The 20,490-nt window shown below is 38.9% G+C and overlaps 1 protein-coding gene across 36 annotated transcripts in view; it reads right to left on the minus strand.

The window, feature by feature from the left end:
- Nucleotides 1-20,490, minus strand: part of MADD (MAP kinase activating death domain) — an 83,678-nt gene that overhangs the window by 23,823 nt on the left and 39,365 nt on the right. For 18 of the 36 annotated variants that reach the window (XM_069858026.1, XM_069858014.1, XM_069858022.1 and 15 more), the window contains 10 exons: nt 19,906-20,092; nt 19,607-19,757; nt 16,076-16,282; nt 11,551-11,604; nt 8,414-8,511; nt 7,986-8,069; nt 4,144-4,302; nt 1,703-1,811; nt 1,123-1,185; nt 633-753 (listed from right to left, as the gene is read on the minus strand). In XM_069858026.1, coding sequence (XP_069714127.1) covers nt 633-753; nt 1,123-1,185; nt 1,703-1,811; nt 4,144-4,302; nt 7,986-8,069; nt 8,414-8,511; nt 11,551-11,604; nt 16,076-16,282; nt 19,607-19,757; nt 19,906-20,092 — 1,233 coding nt within the window. The remainder of the gene's footprint in view (nt 1-632; nt 754-1,122; nt 1,186-1,702; nt 1,812-4,143; nt 4,303-7,985; nt 8,070-8,413; nt 8,512-11,550; nt 11,605-16,075; nt 16,283-19,606; nt 19,758-19,905; nt 20,093-20,490) is intronic. The other 18 variants (XM_069858028.1, XM_069858017.1, XM_069858025.1 and 15 more) reach the window with 3 other exon arrangements.

A 20,490-nucleotide genomic window follows, 5' to 3' on the forward strand; every position in this document is an offset into this window, starting at 1 on the left:
GTGGTAGACAGAGTAAAGAATGATCAGATATTAGCAGAGCTGAGGGGGAAAAAAAGCATGAGCAGGTAACGAAGACTGACATCCTAGAAGTAGTCTAGCATAAGCAAATATGCAAATATTTCTAGGAAGTGGTTTCCCTGTGGGCTTTTTTGTTTGTTGAATTGTAAAGTAAAAAAAAAAACCAAACACTTATAAGTGACTTCACATTTTGACAAGGATCAAAATACAGTTTCCGAAGACATTTAATTCTTTCTCTTTATGTCAACACACCAATATCTTCCTTTATTGCAGAATATAGTAAACTTGCCACAGAAATCTCTTGTTTTATTACTGATTTAGTCTATTCCATCTGTTCATATTATGATTATGCTTACATTGCCCATTTCTCTGGAAATATCAACTCTCCACAAGACTTAAAAAAACTTATGTCACAATTGAAGATGATATTTCACTGTCAGGAGATACTGGCCAGCAAAGAGATAAAAAGCTTGCTTTTGTACAGTCAGGTACAGTAACAAGGTTTACAAAGTGACAATAGCATGTTCAGTAGAATTAATTCATTATTTTTGGTTTTACTATTTCAGCCCTACGTGAAAAAATGAGGAAGAAAGTGGTCTGCTAAAGAACTATACCTGTCAATCATCTCCTGAGGTCCCTGATCCATGCCCATTCCTTCTCTTTCTAACATCACAGCATCCAGAAAAGCATCTTCCCAGAACTGCATCTGGTCCCACAAAGTTGAACGTTCTTTGCCTATGCAATGTATACAAAAATTGTGCATTTATTCCAATTATTCCCGATAAATACTTTAAGATTATTTCCTGTTCCTTCCCACTCCTTAAAAATACCATAAGCAAACACAAATTAATCCATATTTTTAAAAAAATGACAAGCAATATCACAACAGAAGAAAAGCGTAAAAGAAAAGACACAACATACCTCTCATTCTAATTCATGGCATAATCTTTTCAAACCCTTACACAAATGTATCTCTCATCTCTATTTTTTAAGGAGTATATCTTCTTCCATATAGTGTTAACACTGCCCAAAAGAGACAGGGATATCTCACACAAACACAGATCATGGCAAACACACAGAGATGTGGAAAGGTAAGATTATTACTCATAGAGAAGGTTTCCATTGCAGCATCCTCTAACTGGTCCCAGACAGATCCTTTATCCCTACCTGCACCGTCCCAAGCAGGTAGGAATGATAAATGGAAAGGAAGAAAAACACAGGAAGAGAGAGCTCTTGATTAACAGCAAGTTCAGATGAAATATATTTTTTAAAAAGCCAATATACCCCTAATTCACGGATACACCCAAAGGCTGTTACCATGCTGAGTTTAGGAGCCCCCTGTTAAATGACATAGGCTGAAGAATCTTTCTTAAAGATAAGTGATACATTTCAGCCTTCCATGCACAGCTAAGTAAGTTCTTTCCTCTCCTTTTCCAACACTCTAAAGAATTCATACAGCAGCAAGAGACTCAGACAAAGTAAATTTTATGCTATCTTACACAACGTTCCCAGCAAATCTGAGGCTTTATTCTGAATGGCCAGATGCAATCTCCTGTCCTTCCAGTATGGATAACAGTAACGGATAAAACGTCTCTGGGACTGTAAAACCCCAGTCTGCCCCAGACATGAGTTCAGCTGAACTTCAGTCTAAAAGACCTCCTTCCCACAAATAAAGATAGGTTACCCAGTAGTCCCTCATAGAGATAGACACGTTGGTTCCCATCCTCTGGGCCCCTTCCTGGAGTGCTGCCTTTGCCCTCCTTCACATTCTGCTTCAGGTTGTGAGACTTTGCCTGAAAATAACACAGGAGTTGTCAAACAAAATCTGCGCCATGCAGGGCTGCTTCTTGCATTCCGCTGTTGTACTTAACAGATGCAGTTTGCAAGCTTTACTTTATAGAGGCTTCTCCCACAAACATTCACAAAACAAAATACTCTGGTCAAAGCGCACTTAAAATCGAGAGTCAGACAAAAGAAAAACAAAGAGAGATAGACAGAGAAATCAAAACAATGAGAAAAAAAAATGCTTCCCTGAAGCAAAACAGACAAGACAAAAAATGCAAATCCCAAACTAAAGGAAAGAACAGTTAAACCTCTTCTGTCATCCCCCATTTATTCACGCTTATGTGAGGGGATAAAAGCACAGACTTCAATCTGATGGATCGAAGACACTTTATTGAGTTAGCTGGGTATCTACAGTGTATTATTGGCTAAAGGTAGCTGTCCATAAAGCTATTACTAATACATTATTGGCTAAACTACCGCACATGCTAAAAAACCAAGTTACACTGAAATTAACTATGTTGGTATTTCTCTTCCTTTGTTTTTCTTTCAGTTGGTACTTGTTCCCATTGAACTACCTCTTGTTTTCCTTTCGGCTGGCTTTTGTTTATCAGAAGGCTGTCTCTTCTTCCCACTGAACTGGCTTTTGTTTTTCTTTCAGCTCTCTGTTTCCAGGCCTTGTCAGAGTTGCTCAGTATCAACAAGGCCCACAGCATCAAGTCCTTCTTCTCTGTAAAATGTCTCCACACTTATGCAGTTTAGTTTGCCCAAATTCTAATAGTAAAGCTCTCTCATTGCTTAGGGAATAGCTGAATATTACTGTTATTGTATAGATTGTGAAGAACGGAGGATGAAATACATAGCTTTCTCAGCATTACACAGAAAATTAATATTCAAAAGCAGAATAAGACTACCTGAGCTCTTTCGCACATTCAGACTTTACAGGTTTTTCTTTAATCTACCATTCATGAAGGCACAATGTGAAGCAAATGATTACATACCGCCTGGTCTGAAAAACTGTGTGCTGCAACAATCAGCCAGCAAGAACCGTGATAATAAAGCTGGCCCATCTATTCCTCTAACACCCAGTAAACTATGGCACAATACTTGACACTCATCATCCAACATGTACACTCATCACCTTTGTTCTTTATCTGTCACAAGGGTTCTTAGAGTTCCATTTAGTTTCATTAATCCAGTAGAAAAATGCAAAAAGCAAGTGTTTAAAAAAAAAAGTCTAACTTTAGTAACTGAGAAGACACGCTCTCGCAGCTAAATAAGCAGACACGTATACCTCATTTTCATGCTTTTAGGAGAAATTTGCAATGAAGCACAATGATTTTATTTGTTGTTTAAAGTTCGAAACTTTTACAATCTTATCAGGATTGTAAAATAATGAGCACAGTGAGATCAATCTTATGGCACTGCAAGTTGTTTTCATATTTGGCTGACAGCTTGACTTAGCCGAAGTGAGTATATAATTATTTTATTCGCAAGATATGTATATATACATATATATATACACACATACAGTATATGTATGTATATATATATACTGTATGTATATATACATACAGAGGTTATATCCAATTATAAGGTTATATATAAGGTATATATATAAGGTTATATACTGTATGTATATATACATACAGAGGTTATATCCAATTATAAGGTTATATATAAGGTATATATATAAGGTTATATACTGTATGTATATATACATACAGAGGTTATATCCAATAATCAAGGATCTTAACAAACAAAACTAACAAGAACTGCTCTCAGATAATTTGAATTTTACTGCATACAGATCTTGCCACTAGGAAAATGCATTTAAAAATTATGATTACAACTCAAATTGGATTAAAGTAATGTTTTAAAGAAACAGAACAGCTGCTAAACCTACAACAGGTCATCCTCTTCCTATATCAAACAGCTGTTCCTAAGAAACAGGGGAATCAATTCGTCCTAGTTAAGTAAGGTTGAACAATTCCCATCAATGATGCTTTGCCTCTGAAGGGCAATTAAATGTCCATTTGGTTCAGAGAAATATTGAACAAGGGGGAATTAAATATTGCTAGAACCTGTAATATGGGGTGACGTGTGAATCAACTACTCTCAAAGAACCGTGTATTGCACAAGAAATGAAGAAATACATATGGATCCACACAAAATACATCTTTAATATTTCAATGTCATAAGTCATTGCTGATTAACCCTTGGAACAGAATCAGAGAACCTCTTCCACACATGTACACACATTGAAATGATTACTGTACAAGATTTAACTAAAAACAAAAGAAACAAGAAAAGTAAAAAAAGGGAAGTTTGTAATGCCCTTACAAAGATAGAGCTAGTTGCAGAGTTTGTCTCAATTTCACTGTCTGACACAGTGCCTCTGGATCCTGTCAAATTGCCACCATTTTCCACACTCAGGCCATCACCAGCATTGCTACTCAAGTCACTATCTGCTCCTAACGTCTCTCCGGAACTGTTACTAACCTGTGGAGAAAAAGAAAGATGTTACCTTCAATAGATAAAGACATTGTGGAGAGAAAAGTTCTAAGATGTTTCCTTGTAAGGCACAAAACAAGAACAAGTACAACTGAAGGCCACATTTGCTTTTCCTGCTTCAATAACAGTATCGTTTCACCAAATCCTACTCTGCAGAAAAAAAACATGAAGAAAGACTTTAAAGGCCCTTCAGAAAAATCAGAGAACTGTTTAGGTTGGAAGGGATCTGTTAAGATCATCTACAGACAAACCACTGCCCAGTTCAAGTGGAGTCAGCTAGAGTATGTTGCTGAGAATCATACCCAGTTATGTTTTTTAAACACCCACAGATGAAGAATCTACAACCTGTCTGGGCATACTGTTCCAGTGTTTGACCACACTCAAACTACAAAAAGATCCTTTCTCTGTTCAGATGGACTTTCCTGTGCTTTAATATTTGCATTGACTGCCTCTTGCCCTCCCAGTGGGTACTGCAAAGAAAAGTCTGGCTCTCTTGCCTTCATTCCCCACCATCAGATATTTATATCCATTGATAAGATCCTCCCTGAGCCTTCTCTTCTCCCGACTGCAGGCTCAGCTCTCTTGGTGTCTCCTCTCATGAAAAATGCTCCATCCCTTAATCACCTTTATGGCCCAGAGCTGGACTCACTCCACCAAGTCCTTATCCTTCTTGTACTGGGGAGCATGGAACTGGATATAATACTCCAGATGCAGCACCACCGATACTGAGTAAAGTGCAAGGATCACCTGCCATGACCTGCTGACAATGCTTTTCCTAATACTGCCCAGAATACTGTTGGCCTTTTCATCCATGAGGGTGCATTGCTGGCTCACTGTCAGCTTGCTGTTCACCAAGACCTCAAAGTCCTTCCCAACAAAGTTGCTTTCTAGTAAGTCAGCCCCCAGTTTTTACTGGTGCCTGGGGTTATTCTTCCCCCCTATCAGATGTAGGATGTGGCATTTCCCCCTTGTTGAACTTCATGGATTACTCTCTGCACAGTTCTCCAGCCTTTCGTGCACCGATCATCTGAAAGGAGGCATAACCATCAGGTGTGGTCATCACTCCTCCCAGCTTTGTATCATCTGTGAAATTCCTCTATATTGTCATCCAGGTCATTAGTGAAGATATTGAACGCTATTGGCCCCACTACTGGCTCCAGGGGTACACTATCAGTGACTTGTCTCCAGCTGGACTTTGTGCCACTGATCACAACCATCTAGGCCTAGTCATTCAGCCAGTTTTCAGCCCACCTCACTGTCCACTTACTTAACCCACGCTGTGCTAGCTTGTCTACATTACAGGAGAGATTGTCAAAAGCCTTACAGAAGTTGAAGTAAACAACATCTGCTGCTTTCCCCTCATCCACCAAGATATTAATCTCATTGTAGAAGACTATCATGTTGGTTAAGCATGCCTCTCTAATTCCATGATGACTAGTCCCCTTCACCCTCTCATCCTTCGTGTGTTTGGAAAAGTTTTCCAAGAGGATTTTCTCCATCACCTTTCCAAAGGACTGAGGTGAGGCTGGCCAGCCTGCATCTCTCCAGCTCCCCTTTTTGCCCTTCTTGAAGAATGGTATTTACTGTTTTCCAGTCTTCAAAACCTCTCCTAATTACTATGACTGTTCAGAAACAATCAAGAGCAGCCCCATAATTGCATCAGCCAGCTCCCTCAGCGTTTGTGGCTGCAGCCCCTCAGGAACCATTGATTTATGTATATTCAGTTTGTGAAGTGCTCTCTAGCCTCGTCATTCTCCACCAATTGTAAGTCTTTCTTGTTCCAGACTTTTTCTCTGATCTCAGGGGCCCAGGATTCCTGAAGGCTAGTTTTACTGGTATAGACTGATGCAAAGAATGCCCTAGAATCCTTTCTTGTTTCCATTCATATTCCTGGTCAGATTCAACTCCAGGTCCACATTGGCTTTCCTAACCCTATCCCTGCATGATGAGACAGCAAATGTATACTCCTCCTGGGTTACCTGCCCCTGCTTCCACCTCCAGTATACTCCCTTTTTATGTCAGAGTTCAGTTAGGAACTGTTTGCATTCATGCAGGCCTCCTGCTGCCTTTGCTTGGTTTCCTACTTGTCAGGATGGGCCCTTCTTGATCTTGGAGGACATGCTTGAATATCAATCAGCTCTTCTAGACTCTTCCTCTGTTTGGGGCAGTATCCCAAAGAATACAACTTCTGTGTCCATCAGAGAAAGATAACAAGAGTATTATTCTTGTTACAGGCTGGGAAAATAGCACGGAAAGCCAGATATTCACAGATATGCAACACTTTAGGTAGAAGAAAAACTGACAACAACAAAAAAGAAAGTTCCTTGGGTTTTGACCCTGGAATATGCCATATCAGAGAACATGTGGTAGGGAGAAGGCTCATTTTTTTTTCTGAATGCATTCCTGCTGCCTTTCCCCATAGGCCCTATAGCTGATCAGAAAGCAAGCAGATGTATTTTGACATGATTTAAGTGCTTTGAGGTATATTAGAAAGTTTGTTCTTGTTTGTAATGCATCAGAATATCTGCCTTGTTTGCTCTCAGGTTATGTGGGAATATAACGAAAGATTGGCGAGGAGGATTATAAACACATTCAAGCAACTTGCAGCTGGGATGAAGGAAAACATATATATCATACTAATTGTTATTTAGCCTTGTGCACTTCACAGGTAGAACCTCTGTGTTTAGATAGCCCAGGCCTGTGAAACTCAAGGCCATACAGAGCGTTTGGGATTCCAGTCCTGCAGTGAGAAAGACAGAGACTCTGCTTTTTCCCCGATAAATACAGGCAAAGCAGCACTTCGGACACACACACTAGCAAAGAACAAGTTCAGACACACACATAGCTAGCAAAAACGAAGCTCCACAGTGCCTGTGCTCCTGCTTGTGTTTCCTTTGCCTGACTGCTGCTTTCCAGAGTTGCCCTAGATCATGAGGTAATGGAAATAAATTTATTCTTTTCATTTTATCTGTGGCTTCGTGGTTGTTCCAGCGCTTTGCCTGCATTTGGCTGACATAGGTTACATTTTTAAACTTCTATTCTTGATAGATGGTTTATACACAACTAAGGCATATTTATAAAACTATTGTAATCCACCAGTTCCATAAATCATAGAATCATAGAATCACCAGGTTGGAAGAAACCCACCAGATCATCAAGTCCAACCATTCCTATCAAACAATAACCCATGTCCCTCAGCGCCTCATCTACCCGTCCCCTAAACCCCTCCAGGGAAGGTGACTCAACCACCTCCCTGGGCAGCCTGTTCCAGTGCCCAATGACCCTTTCCGTGAAAGATTTTTTCCTAATGCTCAACCTAAACCTCCCCTGGCGGAGCTTGAGGCCATTCCCTCTCGTCCTGTCCCCTGTCACTTGGGAGAAGAGCCCAGCCCCCTCCTCTCCACAACCTCTAAACCAATATGTAGGAATAAGTAACAGCAATAAGCATTATACATGAAGATGTCATCTGCTATAAATAAGGCACCATGTATGTTCAGTCAGGCAGACATGCTTTCCACCCACTAAGAGGCTCTAGAGAGAGAACTCATAGACATACATTATGCATGCGTGACAGTATGCAGCTGTACCACACAAAATTTAGGCATGAAATGCCCTCTCCCACTTTAGCAAGCAGTAAATCACATCAAGATTTCACTCTGGGCATATCTTACCACTGTGCTAACTTCAGAATCCTGGCTTGTACTTCGGACCATAACTGCTGGCCCTCCACTGGGAACAGAGTGGAAATCACTCTTCTGCAATCAAAACATAAAGGACAGGAAGAAAGGTCACATTAGTTTTTATCATAAGGAGAGAATATCACTTCTTATTCCTTTGGGGTCTTGAATCACACACTTAATGCCTCCTTGATTTATTTAGCTAGCCAAATAGAAACTATAGCCTGCATGTCAAAAAGATCATGGAGTCATACAATTGGGGAGTTCACAAAGATCAGTCCTCTACAGGAAATAGGGAAGAAATGTTACAGAACAAGTCTTCTGAGAATGGTCAAGCACTAGAATTCTTCCCAAAATTGAGTAGTGCATAGAAGAATCTTCTCTCTTACCACTCAAATAAAGTAAGCATAGCAGCCACTGACCTGAGAACCTGAGGCCAAACTGAGGCCACTGTCTGCGCTGATTTGGGATTTTTTCTCATCCGTTTCTCCCAAATCAAAGTGTTTCACACCTTCTGGCCCTAAACAAAGAGAAAAGTAAATCATTACTGTACCAAGAAAAAAAAACAGCATGGCAGAAAGCAGATGACAGAATGAAAGCAGGAACAGTACCAAGAAAACAATTTTGCTTTCTCGTTCTTTTGGTATCTTTTATTCCTTGGCACTGTAAACAACAACGTCAGCAGGATACATCTGCCATTTTTCAAATGTTAGTTTGAATTTCATATACTTCAAAGACAGAGTCAAGGAGTAATTATCATTAAACGGTACCTTTGTTAGCCATTCAAAAGAGAAAAGAGGACAGACAAAGGTCAAGTAGCTTCCAGTTACAATAACACATGCAGAGCAGTTGCCATTTAACTCTTGGAAGCCACTTTCTTGAGTCTTGGTAAAATAAAGGATACGTATTTACCTACAGAGAGAATTCTTTTAGAACAGCTAACTGCTCAAAGTCTTGGACTGAGCTAGTTAGGTTGCCTGTCACAACTACCTAGGCAAAAATCAGGCAACACATGACAAGAACATAAACAGCAAGAACTGGTATTACACCAGTAGGAATTTCAAGGAAGAAGCTTGTATGATGCTGTACTTCACAACATTCCCCAATTACATTAGCAAATGGCTTTCCAGAGTTGGCAATCACATAGGTCAGTAGTGAGAGATGGAATCAGCAAGTATTAAATCATGCAGTCATTAACCCACCAATCCAAAAACAAAAAAGGGGGGAAAAAAGGATAAAGAACTTTGTGTTCAATTTCCCATGCAGTTCTAAAATCATATCATCTATTGTCCTCTAATGGGATGGCAGAAGGAAAAGAGAATGATGGAGAGGTAGAGCCTGAAAGAAATTTGGATAAGCACTGAACAAGGTAGCAAGGCAAGAAAAGAATGTGTTATAGACTGTACATTGAACATCACTACTCTCAGAAAGGGGAAGAGACTGAAGGCAACACTTCTGCCATATCCATATCTGCCAACTATTCAGTAACAGGAAGACATGATCAGCAGCTGGAATATTTTTATTACATACCCAAGACTATATCCAGTATCTTTAAGCAAACAATGCCACTATCTCTTATAACCACTGATTGCAACAACCTGGGAATTATGAACATGTTTGCATTATATGTTATATTGGAGAGGGTAAGACAGCGAAAAGGAAAGAAAAAGGGAAGGGAGGAGAGAGAGAAGAATAACATACAAAGACTTGTGGGAGTGAGTTTGAGATGGCATGTAAACTCATGAATAGCAAAGCCATAAGCAGGCTGTGCAGACCATACTAGCTTAGTATTCAACCACCAGTTCTCCATGTGAAGTATTTTACAGGAAGTGTTCTTCATTTGTTATAGTATTCTGCCCCTAAATCCATATGCCTTAGTTACTGTAAATCAAATTATCAAAGATTCTAACAAAGAGAAAGTCTAAACAAAATTTACAAATAAGAAAAATAACTAAAGATGTCCTTTCTAAGAATTTGGAATCTTATCTTCCACTGAAATATACACTGTTCACTTCTAGAGGTCTATTTCCACTCATTCAAATGGCCACTATTTCTAGTTCTGAATATGCAGCAAGAAGTTTCATATCTCATTACTATAGCAAGAATACTAAACTTCAGCTGTGTGTTTTAAGCAATTTAACAGCTCCCTGCCCCAACACATAACTCAGATCTACTTCTGGCAATGTGACTTTTAAAGCAAGTGAAACTGACTGAAACAGTTTGGGTATTTGACAGCTATGGCCAATACTAAGTTTAAGGAGCACAATATCCACATTACCATTGTTTTCACTAACATTTATAAAGCCTCCCATCCCTTCTTTATGGAGTTGTATGCCTAACACACATAAACCACTAAAATCCCATTTTACACCTCCCAATGTAGGCACGTACCTGAAAGGCTCAGTCTGGGAGACTAGGTGTGTGCATGTGCTATATGTTTACCTCACACACACTCCTGCCTCAGCAGAAAGCAATTGAGACCTTAAATGTAACAAGCTGTGCTGCAGAGATGCCCCATTTGCCCCATTCTCACTGAACTAACTCCCAATGTTCGCTTTTACTGCGGAACCTAAAACTAATGCAGCAAATCCAGGCCTAGTCAGAATGTCAAGAATTTTCATCCATTCATCTTAGCTATTAATCCTTCCCAACCTTCAGTCTGTAAAAGGAGTATCAGCTTTGCCAAGCAGAAATTACACTTGAAACACCTACCACATCATGGTTATTATGAACTGGCTATTGTCCTTATGTCATACATCCCTATTTACAACAGTAACAACAAAAGAGCAAAACCTTGTACTACACCTGCAGATAACAAGTATTTGATATTCTATTCAGAATCATATTTCAATAGATGTTAAGATTTGTGTAGATTTAGACTATTCAGACCCTGCAAACAGCCTCAGACTATTTCACTCTTCCTTTAACACGAGATTTAAAAGAAAAAATCTGTTTGATTCCTTACATGAGGCTATTCTCTAATAGTCATCACTAAATACAATTCTTCACATACACCTTCTCTCTCCCCCTCAAAAGAATTTCTTGTTGCAGACTGACTGTAGTCATAAACTGTTCACAGTTGATGCCACGGTAGGTTACCTTGTTACCTAAAAAAATTGCCATCCCATGGCTTGCAAGAACAGAAAAATCTTCATTCCAGTAACATTCAATCAATTAATCAATATATCCATGTCAAAGACTTGTTAAGCAAAACTAGTCTTTAACTTTTAAGAAAGGAGATGGAATATCTTAAAATGCTTCCACAGATATCTGATATGGGGAGGATGCAGAATATCTCCTTCCCCTTCTTTGAAGAAGGCAACATTCAGGGGAGGAAAAAAAGAAAGAAAAAAAAAGAAAAAAGAGACATTTGAATACGATTTCCCCAAGATAAACTGATTTGTTTGGTCTCCTCTATAGAACAGGCTTTCTTGATAGAACTTTGTCCTTGTGGGCATAAAAACTTTGTGCCATAGATGCAAGCTCACCCTGCACCTGGGGAGTTGGCAGTTATGGGGAGGCTAGAGGAATCAGTTTCTACATTTCTTAATTTCCTTACTCGTTTTTTCCAAAGATTTTTGCTTTTTCACCTCCTGGTGCTTGTTCCACAATTCTACCCAAGATGCATTGAAAGCAGGAGAGAAAGAGAAAGAGTCAGCAGCTGGTCAGACAGGTGAAAATGGGGAAAAATATTTGAAACAAAAACCCCACCCCTTCATCTCAAAAAAAAAAGAAAAAAAAAGCAGAAATTTACAACAACTACTGAGTGAAGGGTTAATAGACACCATCTTACAAGAAATCAATAACAGGAATTGAACTGCATCACCTCTCACTTACAGAATTCAAATGTTAAGAGATGACTTCATACAGTGAACCCTCTAAGGAAAAACAGCTATTATGAACACATACAACGCAATTAAATCACCCTTCCTGAGAAAAGCCTTTAAGACTGTCAGATATTTATTCCTCCAAAATATAGGCATCACAGAAGCTCTAATTAACAGAAACATTTTAATGTCTCTAGTTTATATCATTGTAAAAAAAAGGCACAAAGTAAATTAAAACTGTAGGATAACACAATATTTAACCAATCTTAAAAATTATCACAAAGTTTACAATTACATATTTTTGACCTGGCAGCATTCTCAATAAATGCTTGGCTCTGCCTATCAACCAGTCCTACATGCAAAAAGCTGAACTTCTCTGTGTCCACTTGTTCCTATCAGGATATAAAGAATGGAAAACAGGGAAGAAGAAGAAAAATGAGCAAATACCAGTCATGCTTAAGGCCAACTTCCAAAACTCAAATTAGGTCACTAACTCAAATTCAGCACTCCAAATTGAAGAATTCCATAGGAGGATACAATGCAGAGAAAAGAAAAAGTCTAAAGTCTACATGCAACCTTTTCACTTGCAGCTTAGCCCTGAGGCAAAATAGTGATGAAGCACTTACACTGTTCTATCACTCACATTGCTTAACCCTTTGAAATTCAGCCATCTTTTCTCCTCAGAAACATCAGATCACTTCAGGTTCTGGCCTGCCAGCCAAAGAAAACATTACAAGCTGACATGCAGAACTGACTGCATGCTGGGCACTGTCCTCTCACTAGCATTGTTAAAACTGGGAATGCTACAGAGAAAGAGACACCTAGAAAAGCAGCAAAGGGAAGGAAAAAGAAGTAAAATGTTCTTCAACTGCTCTTCAAGAAACCTTGCTGAGCAACTACAAAGCCACTTTAAATGTGTCAGAAACCCATCCCACCTTGAAAATGGCAGAAATTAGGGCAAGATAGGCTCTAAGAGAGTTCCATTTAGCTAACCATCTACTGAAAAAAGTATATTAGTAAAGGACAGCATTACAATTATGGAGGAAGGCTCCAAAGTACTATCATTAAATGTATCAGGAGCAAGGCAAATGTAGCAAAGGAGAAAAAGCTAGAAAAAAGGCTGCTAGCCAACTGATTTCTACATCTGCTTCATGATTGATGGATGTTCCTTCAACTTTTGTTAAGTACACAGATGGATAAGATAAAATTGCTTAGGGATCTAAACAGCATCCCATAGGCTTATCTAACAGAGCAGACACTGATGCAGATAACAGTCTCTTTACAATATTCTGAATTTGTTTGTTAAAGGGCTTTGAAAACATCAGACACTGTAAGCTCTCAATCTATATGGCTTTACTTTAAAAAAACACCAGCCTGACAGCTACAATACCTGCCATTAAATTACCTTTAGCTTACCTGCTTGTTAACTCAGGGTAGAATACATCCTATCACATTAAAAACAGCCTAGATTTCATTCTTTATTACTCTGTCAAAGAAGAAAAGGAAAACCTCAAATAAACTCAGGGGACATAAAACACTATGCCTGTGATTTTGTAACATGAGCCTGAACAGGACAGAAAGGATCTGATGCAGTCAAAGCAGGTATCTTTTATTTTGACAGTCTTCTGAAACACAAAGTGATCTGCCAGCATTAAACAATTAATTTAAAAGTAGTAATGGAAACTTAAGTAAGTACTGACACTTTCATTAACAGTTACTACAAGTACGCAATAAAACCAAGCTGGGGGGAAACTATCAGCTATCAACTTTAAAGTCACTAAAGTCCTAGCAAAAAGGCCAACACTACAGGTGATGACCATGGGTCCTGGAAGACAAGAATTCCAGAAGTAAGCAAATAATGGGTAATCTTTTAGGAAACAAAATATCACAAGCACCATCTTCACAATGTATTTCCTATATAAGTAATTTTTAAGGAACAGCAAAGATCAATCCTCAACTGATTAAAATCCATCACTCTACCTCGGAAATAAGAACTTTGAATATCAACAGTGTTCCCTGTCACAATGCAGGAGCATCCTACACACTTCAGAGGTATGCAAGTAACTATAAACTTTCTGAAAAGTGAACAAGAAAGGGGATCAAAGTAGGAACACATCATCTTGAACTTATTGGTAAACTCTTTGAAGCTTCTGGCAGTTGTTCCTGTAGTACAAGAAAACTGCACACATTTAGCTACCATACCTCTAGATCTCAAAAGATGCAGTTTAATCACCACACTAACACACACTTTAGGTACCGCTATTGCAAACAGTGCCTTATGTGATTTTTCTTCATCATGATGATAACTTACTTTTCATTCTAGTATTTTCTCTTGTAACTAGGTCAAACAGTTAGCAGCCAAATTTGTATCTTGTCCACACAATACAAACAGATTCATCAAGAGATATTTACACATCTGCAACCTGAGGCTGAAAGCACCTTCCGAACTTCACAGAATCAAGGAACTGCTGAGGTTCAAAAGGATTTCTGGAGATCAACTAGTCAAATCTCCCTTTTCAAATCAGGGTCAACTAGAGCAGGCTGCTGAAGGACCATGTCCAGTCAGGTGTTCACTGCCTCCATAGATGGAGAATCCACAACCTTTCCAGACAACCTGTTCCAGTGCTGGATCATCTTCACACAAAAACAGTTTTTCTCATGTTTAAATAGAATTATTTACAAATAATTAATTATTTCAGCAACATGTAAATGATTATCACATGCTTCTTCCCTGAAGAAGTAAGTTAGTCTGCATTTCACTACAAAGGGAATTTCAGCCTAGCCATGACTAATTCTGTAAATTTAAGTAAATTCCCTTTACTTCTGGATCTCAAAAGTGAGATGAATATGGACATTGCTTTCACAGCAATTTCTTAAAGACTGACTTGCATACTAGCTCATGACTCTTCGTGACAGACAAAAGCAGCCAGAAGAAAAAGGCTTCATAAAAAACATTAAAGCCTTTCAAACTTTGATCAGTTCTGGTGAAACCATGTCCTTCTTGTAACTTTGCTCCATAGAAAACAAGTGGAAATCATTAGAGCACTAGAACCACCAGTAAGAAATTAGCTGTTGCCTATTCTTGAACACTGCAAATCATTTAAAGTTAGTATTCTGGCAACATGAGCTAACATAACACATTAAGTAGCACTTCTTTTGAAACGCAGTTCTTATGAAGCTTCACAAACATGGACTCTCTGATCTCTAAGATCACCACTTCTATGAGGCTTTAATTTCATCTGAAGGAAAGAAGCAGTCTTGGCAATCCAATTAAAAGATCACTCTTCGTTCATTAAAAGGTCAGCTTAGTGTCTGTTCTATTCTTAGCTCTGTCAGACGCATAATTTCATTTTTCTGTTTTCTGCAGAAACAAAATTAAATACCCAGAGCAAATGAAACTACTAAGTTGAAATGCTGGAAATCTGAACCTCTTTAAGCTCCCTGACAGATTTCCAAATAGATGCAAGACTAGATTCTTGGAGTTGACAAAGTATTTCTCGCATATGCTGATGGTACTTTTCTCTTGTTTACAATCCACAGCAGTCTGGAACCAACCAAAATATTTTTTTTCTTTTTTGATTCCCTCCCCTCCAAAAAATCTGTAAAGCCCATTTTAGTTAAGAAAGTTTAAAGCCCACCTCTAACTTTTTCCTAGACACAGGGAAAAGCTGTATCAGCTAAGAAATTAGACTGGGAAAATTTCCAGGGGCCAGCCTAGCAGATGCTGTTTAGAAGGATACGCATTCTGTTTGCTATTGCATAGAAGGAATATCCATCAGTCCTGTGCACTGAAACTGTAACACTATAACTAAAATCTTTTTGCCATTTCTGTTATTAATCATCAGTAGGATCCACTTATATAAGGATGCAATCTAGATAATACACAGGTAGTCAGAAATTATTAAAAACCTTTTGTTTCATGTAGTCCCTTCCACAATTGTCCTTTCCAAACTTCTCCTAGCCCTGTTTCCCTTTTGCTATTTCTGTTGCTTGAAAATATCAATCACAGAGCAAAACATAAAACTGTCTAAAGTGCAATTAATTCACAATTAAGATTAGAAAGCTCCCAGGATAAAACTGCCTGGATAGTTTATCCAAGAGTAGCATGAAAATACGTATGATTGTTTCTTGTGATCCAAAGTGTAAATGAAGCATGTTACAGCAGCAATGTAGTGTGTCAAAATGGAGAGAATGCAAATAGAACCTAATGCTAAAATAGAAGTCCCTCCTGCACTTAACATGCACCTCAATACACACCAATAGAAGCAATAAAATTTTCTTCCTTTAGACTCCTTGTGTCAAACTCCCTTGGCCCTTTGCCTGCAGGGCTTGGTGCCTTTGGCATCAGCTGAGGCACCAGCAGCTGCCTCGCAGGTTTTGGCTCCGCTCTCGGGGATGATGCAGAATCCTTGCCAACTGGTGTGACAGATCCATCCGTTGGACTTCGTTTCCTCTTTTCTGGCTCTTTATAGAAAAAAAAATAAAATGTTAGGGAAAAAGAAAAAAAAACATATAAGTAAAAAGAAAATGAGAATAGGAAAAGGAAGGTAAGACAGATGGTCTCACCTAAATCATTAAGCCTAGCACAGTCCCTCAGTTGTTCTGATAGATCACTATGGCTTGCAGATTGTCTGATACAATGGTGGAAACAGCACAGGAGAAAGCCAGAGTGCTGGACTTGGGATACTTGAAATCATCACCTTCATGTGTATTCGAAACCTAAGAATCTTCTTTGACACAGTAACTGTAGTGTCTCCACCGCTGACTTGTGTAAACTTAAACTCCATCTAAACTACAAAGAATATCACTTCTAGAGTATAAGCAAGCTCTGCTTATAGTGAGAAGATGGCAAATACAATAATTTTTAATGGATAACACTAAATGAAATTTCAGTTAGGAAAGTGTTATGGTTTGAGCTAAATTAGAGTCAGTTTTGTGACTACCTCAGTTGTTCTAAGTAACTTCATCCTCTGAAAAGTAACTCTATTTCTGAAAGAGTGTTCTCCCAAAGTAATAATGCAGGGCATTGGTATGCGAAAAGGCCAATGCTTATACTTAACCGAGGCCAATCCTGAGCTGGCAGAAAGGGGCCACGCCTGCAAGGAGGGGCAAATAGGGCAGGTGACATTAAACTGACCAACAGAGTATTCAATCTCATAAACATCATACTCGGTACAAAACTGAGAGATCACAAGGGTCTCACTCTCTTCTGCAATGGCCAATGTCCCGTGAGGACCTTGTCTGTCTGGTTGCTCCTGATCCCAGATCTGTGCATTACTGAATCCAGTTTCCGAGTCTAGCTCTCTCCTAACCATGGACCCATTCCCTCATATCTGCCTTGCAGTATCTGTGGTGACGTATAGTCATCAAGGGGTGGACGGCGAGTACAATGTCATATATTTTATTACTTTCTAATTATTTTCATCATCATCATTGACATTATTATTATTATTATTATTTCATTATAGCTGTAGTTTTAGTAGTAGTAGTTGTGGTTGTTATTATTTTTCATTAAAGACGTAGTTTTAGTTTCCAATCCGCAAGTCTTTTTCCCCTCGTTTCTTTCTCCACTTTCCCTGGGGGTGGGGAGGAAGAGAGTTGAGAGCCTAACTGAACAGTTTTGGGGGCCAAATTTAGCCAGGCTGGGGCTAAAGCCATGACAGTAAGTTATAGCAGAAAAATCAGCTATAGTTCTTCCATCATTCTCCAAGACTTTCTATAACCATATGTCCTCAAGGCTGTTTGGATTATTTCTCTGTATCAAACTCCACAGTCTGAATTACAGCAAAACTTTCAGAATATAATAATTAACATTCATTTTGTCTAAAGAACCTCCTGCAATCCTGCACAAACTGTCTGAATAGCTGATGAGGCTAATAGGAAAAATTTCATACCCTAATATCTAAATTTATCATATAACTAGACCTTGTGACACCTTTGTTCAGCAGATTAAAGATTCTGCTATCAGCAACACCTTTCCATTTAGATAATAATTGAAAATAATCAACACCTAACATTCAACAGAATGAACACTTTCATCTTTCAGAGCAAAAGAGTTTTCCCAATTCCTTGCAGGTCTTTTCAGAAGCCCCTTCAATTTTTCAAGTTGTGATGATCAGAACTGGAAGCACTAACTCAGCTGTGGGTCTTGTTAGTGACATATCCAGAGACTAAACAATAGCTGCATCCCAAATCTACATTCCCAGGTTTACACAGTGCATCCTCTTCCAGCTTTTACAGACACAGTAAGCGCTGGGAAGTTCACACATAGCTGTCATTTTCAGAAACACTGCATCCAAGGACATAGTTTCCTAATCCTGCTGTTATTGCCAACTATCCTTGTTCCAAACACAGGTCCTTAGTTTGGCCATATTAAAATAAATGATTCACAACCATGCTTTATTAAGATTCAGCTTCCTCTAGACAAATAACCTATATCACTGAATCACAGAATCATAGAACAGTTTGGGTTGGAACGGACCTTAAAATCATCCAGTTCCAACCCCCCTGCCATGGGCAGGGATATGATCCACTACATCAGGCTGCCCAAGGCCCCATCCAACCTGGCCTGGAGACATTCTGCCCAAACAATATACATCATATGCAAACTGAACAATCAGCATTACTAGATCACTACTATATGTTAAATAACATTAAGATAAGCACTAACAGCTACATTTTTAGAAACATCTCGATGAACTCACTGAAAACAGGTAAAACACATTAAACTGCTGAAATTTGACTACAAAACAAGATGTCATGCAATAATGAGAAAAGTCCTTCAAAGATGTGCCAAGGCTTTAAAAGTTTATATCAAATTTGGTCTATTTTGACCGTAATTAATTTACTATGTAAACCCTACTTTCCATCAAATTATGGTATATGGCATTACATTTACAAGACTTCACTCTAAACCCATAAAATTTTACATCAGCCACTCTATAATTTCCTTAGGATCAATGTCAGACTAAAAGGCCTAACATTACCAAGATCAGAAATTCCCCACATTCAGCAGTGTTCACAGGTACAGTGTTCTTTGCATTCTTTGGCACTCCAACAACAACTGAAAAGAATACCTGAAACCCACAGGGCATCTAAGCCAGCTCATAAAATCCCTGATGCAAGCCAGCCAGAATACCAGCTATAAAGTAAGAATGTTACTCCTCTGCTACAATGAAATAAATAGCTTTTTGTTATTTGAGATTACAGTTGAGTCAGATATTAAGCAGAGAGGTAGTTTTTATAATCTTTGGCTCTTTTTCCTTAGACGTGTTTTTCTTAATTTGCATTGAGAAAAAGCTGAAAAACAAAGATGCAATTTTCAGACTTTCCCCTCCAAGAGTACTTAGTGATATAAGAATCACTGTGTAATGCAAAGCGATCGGTGAGATATAAATCTTGTATGGCTCCACGTTAGAAATATCTTCCTCCCTATTCAGAGTGTCTGCCCTAACTTTCCAAGACAGTGAATGGGACAGTGTTAGCTGAAGGTCCCCACTATCAGAATTTCCACATCATCTGTAAAAGTCCCAGGTTTTATATCTTGCTGCAGAGTTTCCATTTTCAATCAAATATTAGTATGGCCAATATTTTGCTTTGATCCAGTTACATGTGTGCAAGAGAATGGTTTCAAGCTTTGTAAAGTGTCAGTAACAACGGTTCAGTTCTCACCTACTTTGAAATTATTTTAAAACTCCTGAAATACCAGAGGCCACCAAACAGTCCCCTTCACAATTAAGGATCTTGTTTGGTTCATAAACACTGTATTCTCATAAAGACTTTCCTTACCTTTGTTGTAATAGTGAGTATGTGCAATCTCTAGCAGGCCAAAAACACTGGCCATGCCTCCCAGGCCAGCATTTGCATATGACTGCTCCAGACTCAACACAGTGCACTTCAGCAAGTCCAGCATGCCTTTATAAACCTTGCGGCTGATCTCCTGCAATGAAAATCCCGTTGGTGTCACTATTTTGGAAGCAAAAAAGTAATTCAAGACCATCTCTAGCATCAGCTTTTAGAAGGCGATTTCTACAAATTAAGCCTCAGCAGACATTAAGTATGAGGACCCTACTGAGCTCAGCACTGACCACATCCTGTATGACATCCTGTCGAGCATCTTCTTCTGACTGGATTGTCCGATTCAACTTGCTTAATACAAAGACACGGAGCTGCTCACTCTCCAGCAGACGTCGGACTCTCTTCATGTTCAGCCAGCCAACACCTTGCCCATCAAGAACATTGTGTACTACCTCCTTCAGAAACTGCTGGTTCTCACTGATGGATTAAAGAGGAAGCAGGCAAAAGTTAGCCCTAACTTACCTTGGCTTGCATGGGAAGAGAGATACAGACAGGACATACATAGAAATGCACCTCCTATCTAAGTTAAGTTTACAAGAAAATAAGTTCAAATCTAGCTATATCTGCTGCTGACATAACTGCACACAGCCGAAATTCTGTTCTATGGATGTAATATGGAATATTTTATTTTGTCTCTTACTTCCTGTAATAAGCTGCAGTAAGATTTTCCTCTCGTCCCTCTAGTGACCTCTCTACTTCTCACCTTCACAGCACTCCTTAGAATCCACACAAATCCTCTATGCCACAGCTTTTTCCCACAGCCGCCTTGTCTGACCTGTAGGCTTTTCTTGAAAGGAAGCATGGCACTACTAATA

The sequence above is a fragment of the Phaenicophaeus curvirostris genome, chromosome 5 (genome assembly GCF_032191515.1).
Source record: "Phaenicophaeus curvirostris isolate KB17595 chromosome 5, BPBGC_Pcur_1.0, whole genome shotgun sequence".
In the NCBI taxonomy this organism is placed as follows: Eukaryota; Metazoa; Chordata; class Aves; order Cuculiformes; family Cuculidae; genus Phaenicophaeus; species Phaenicophaeus curvirostris.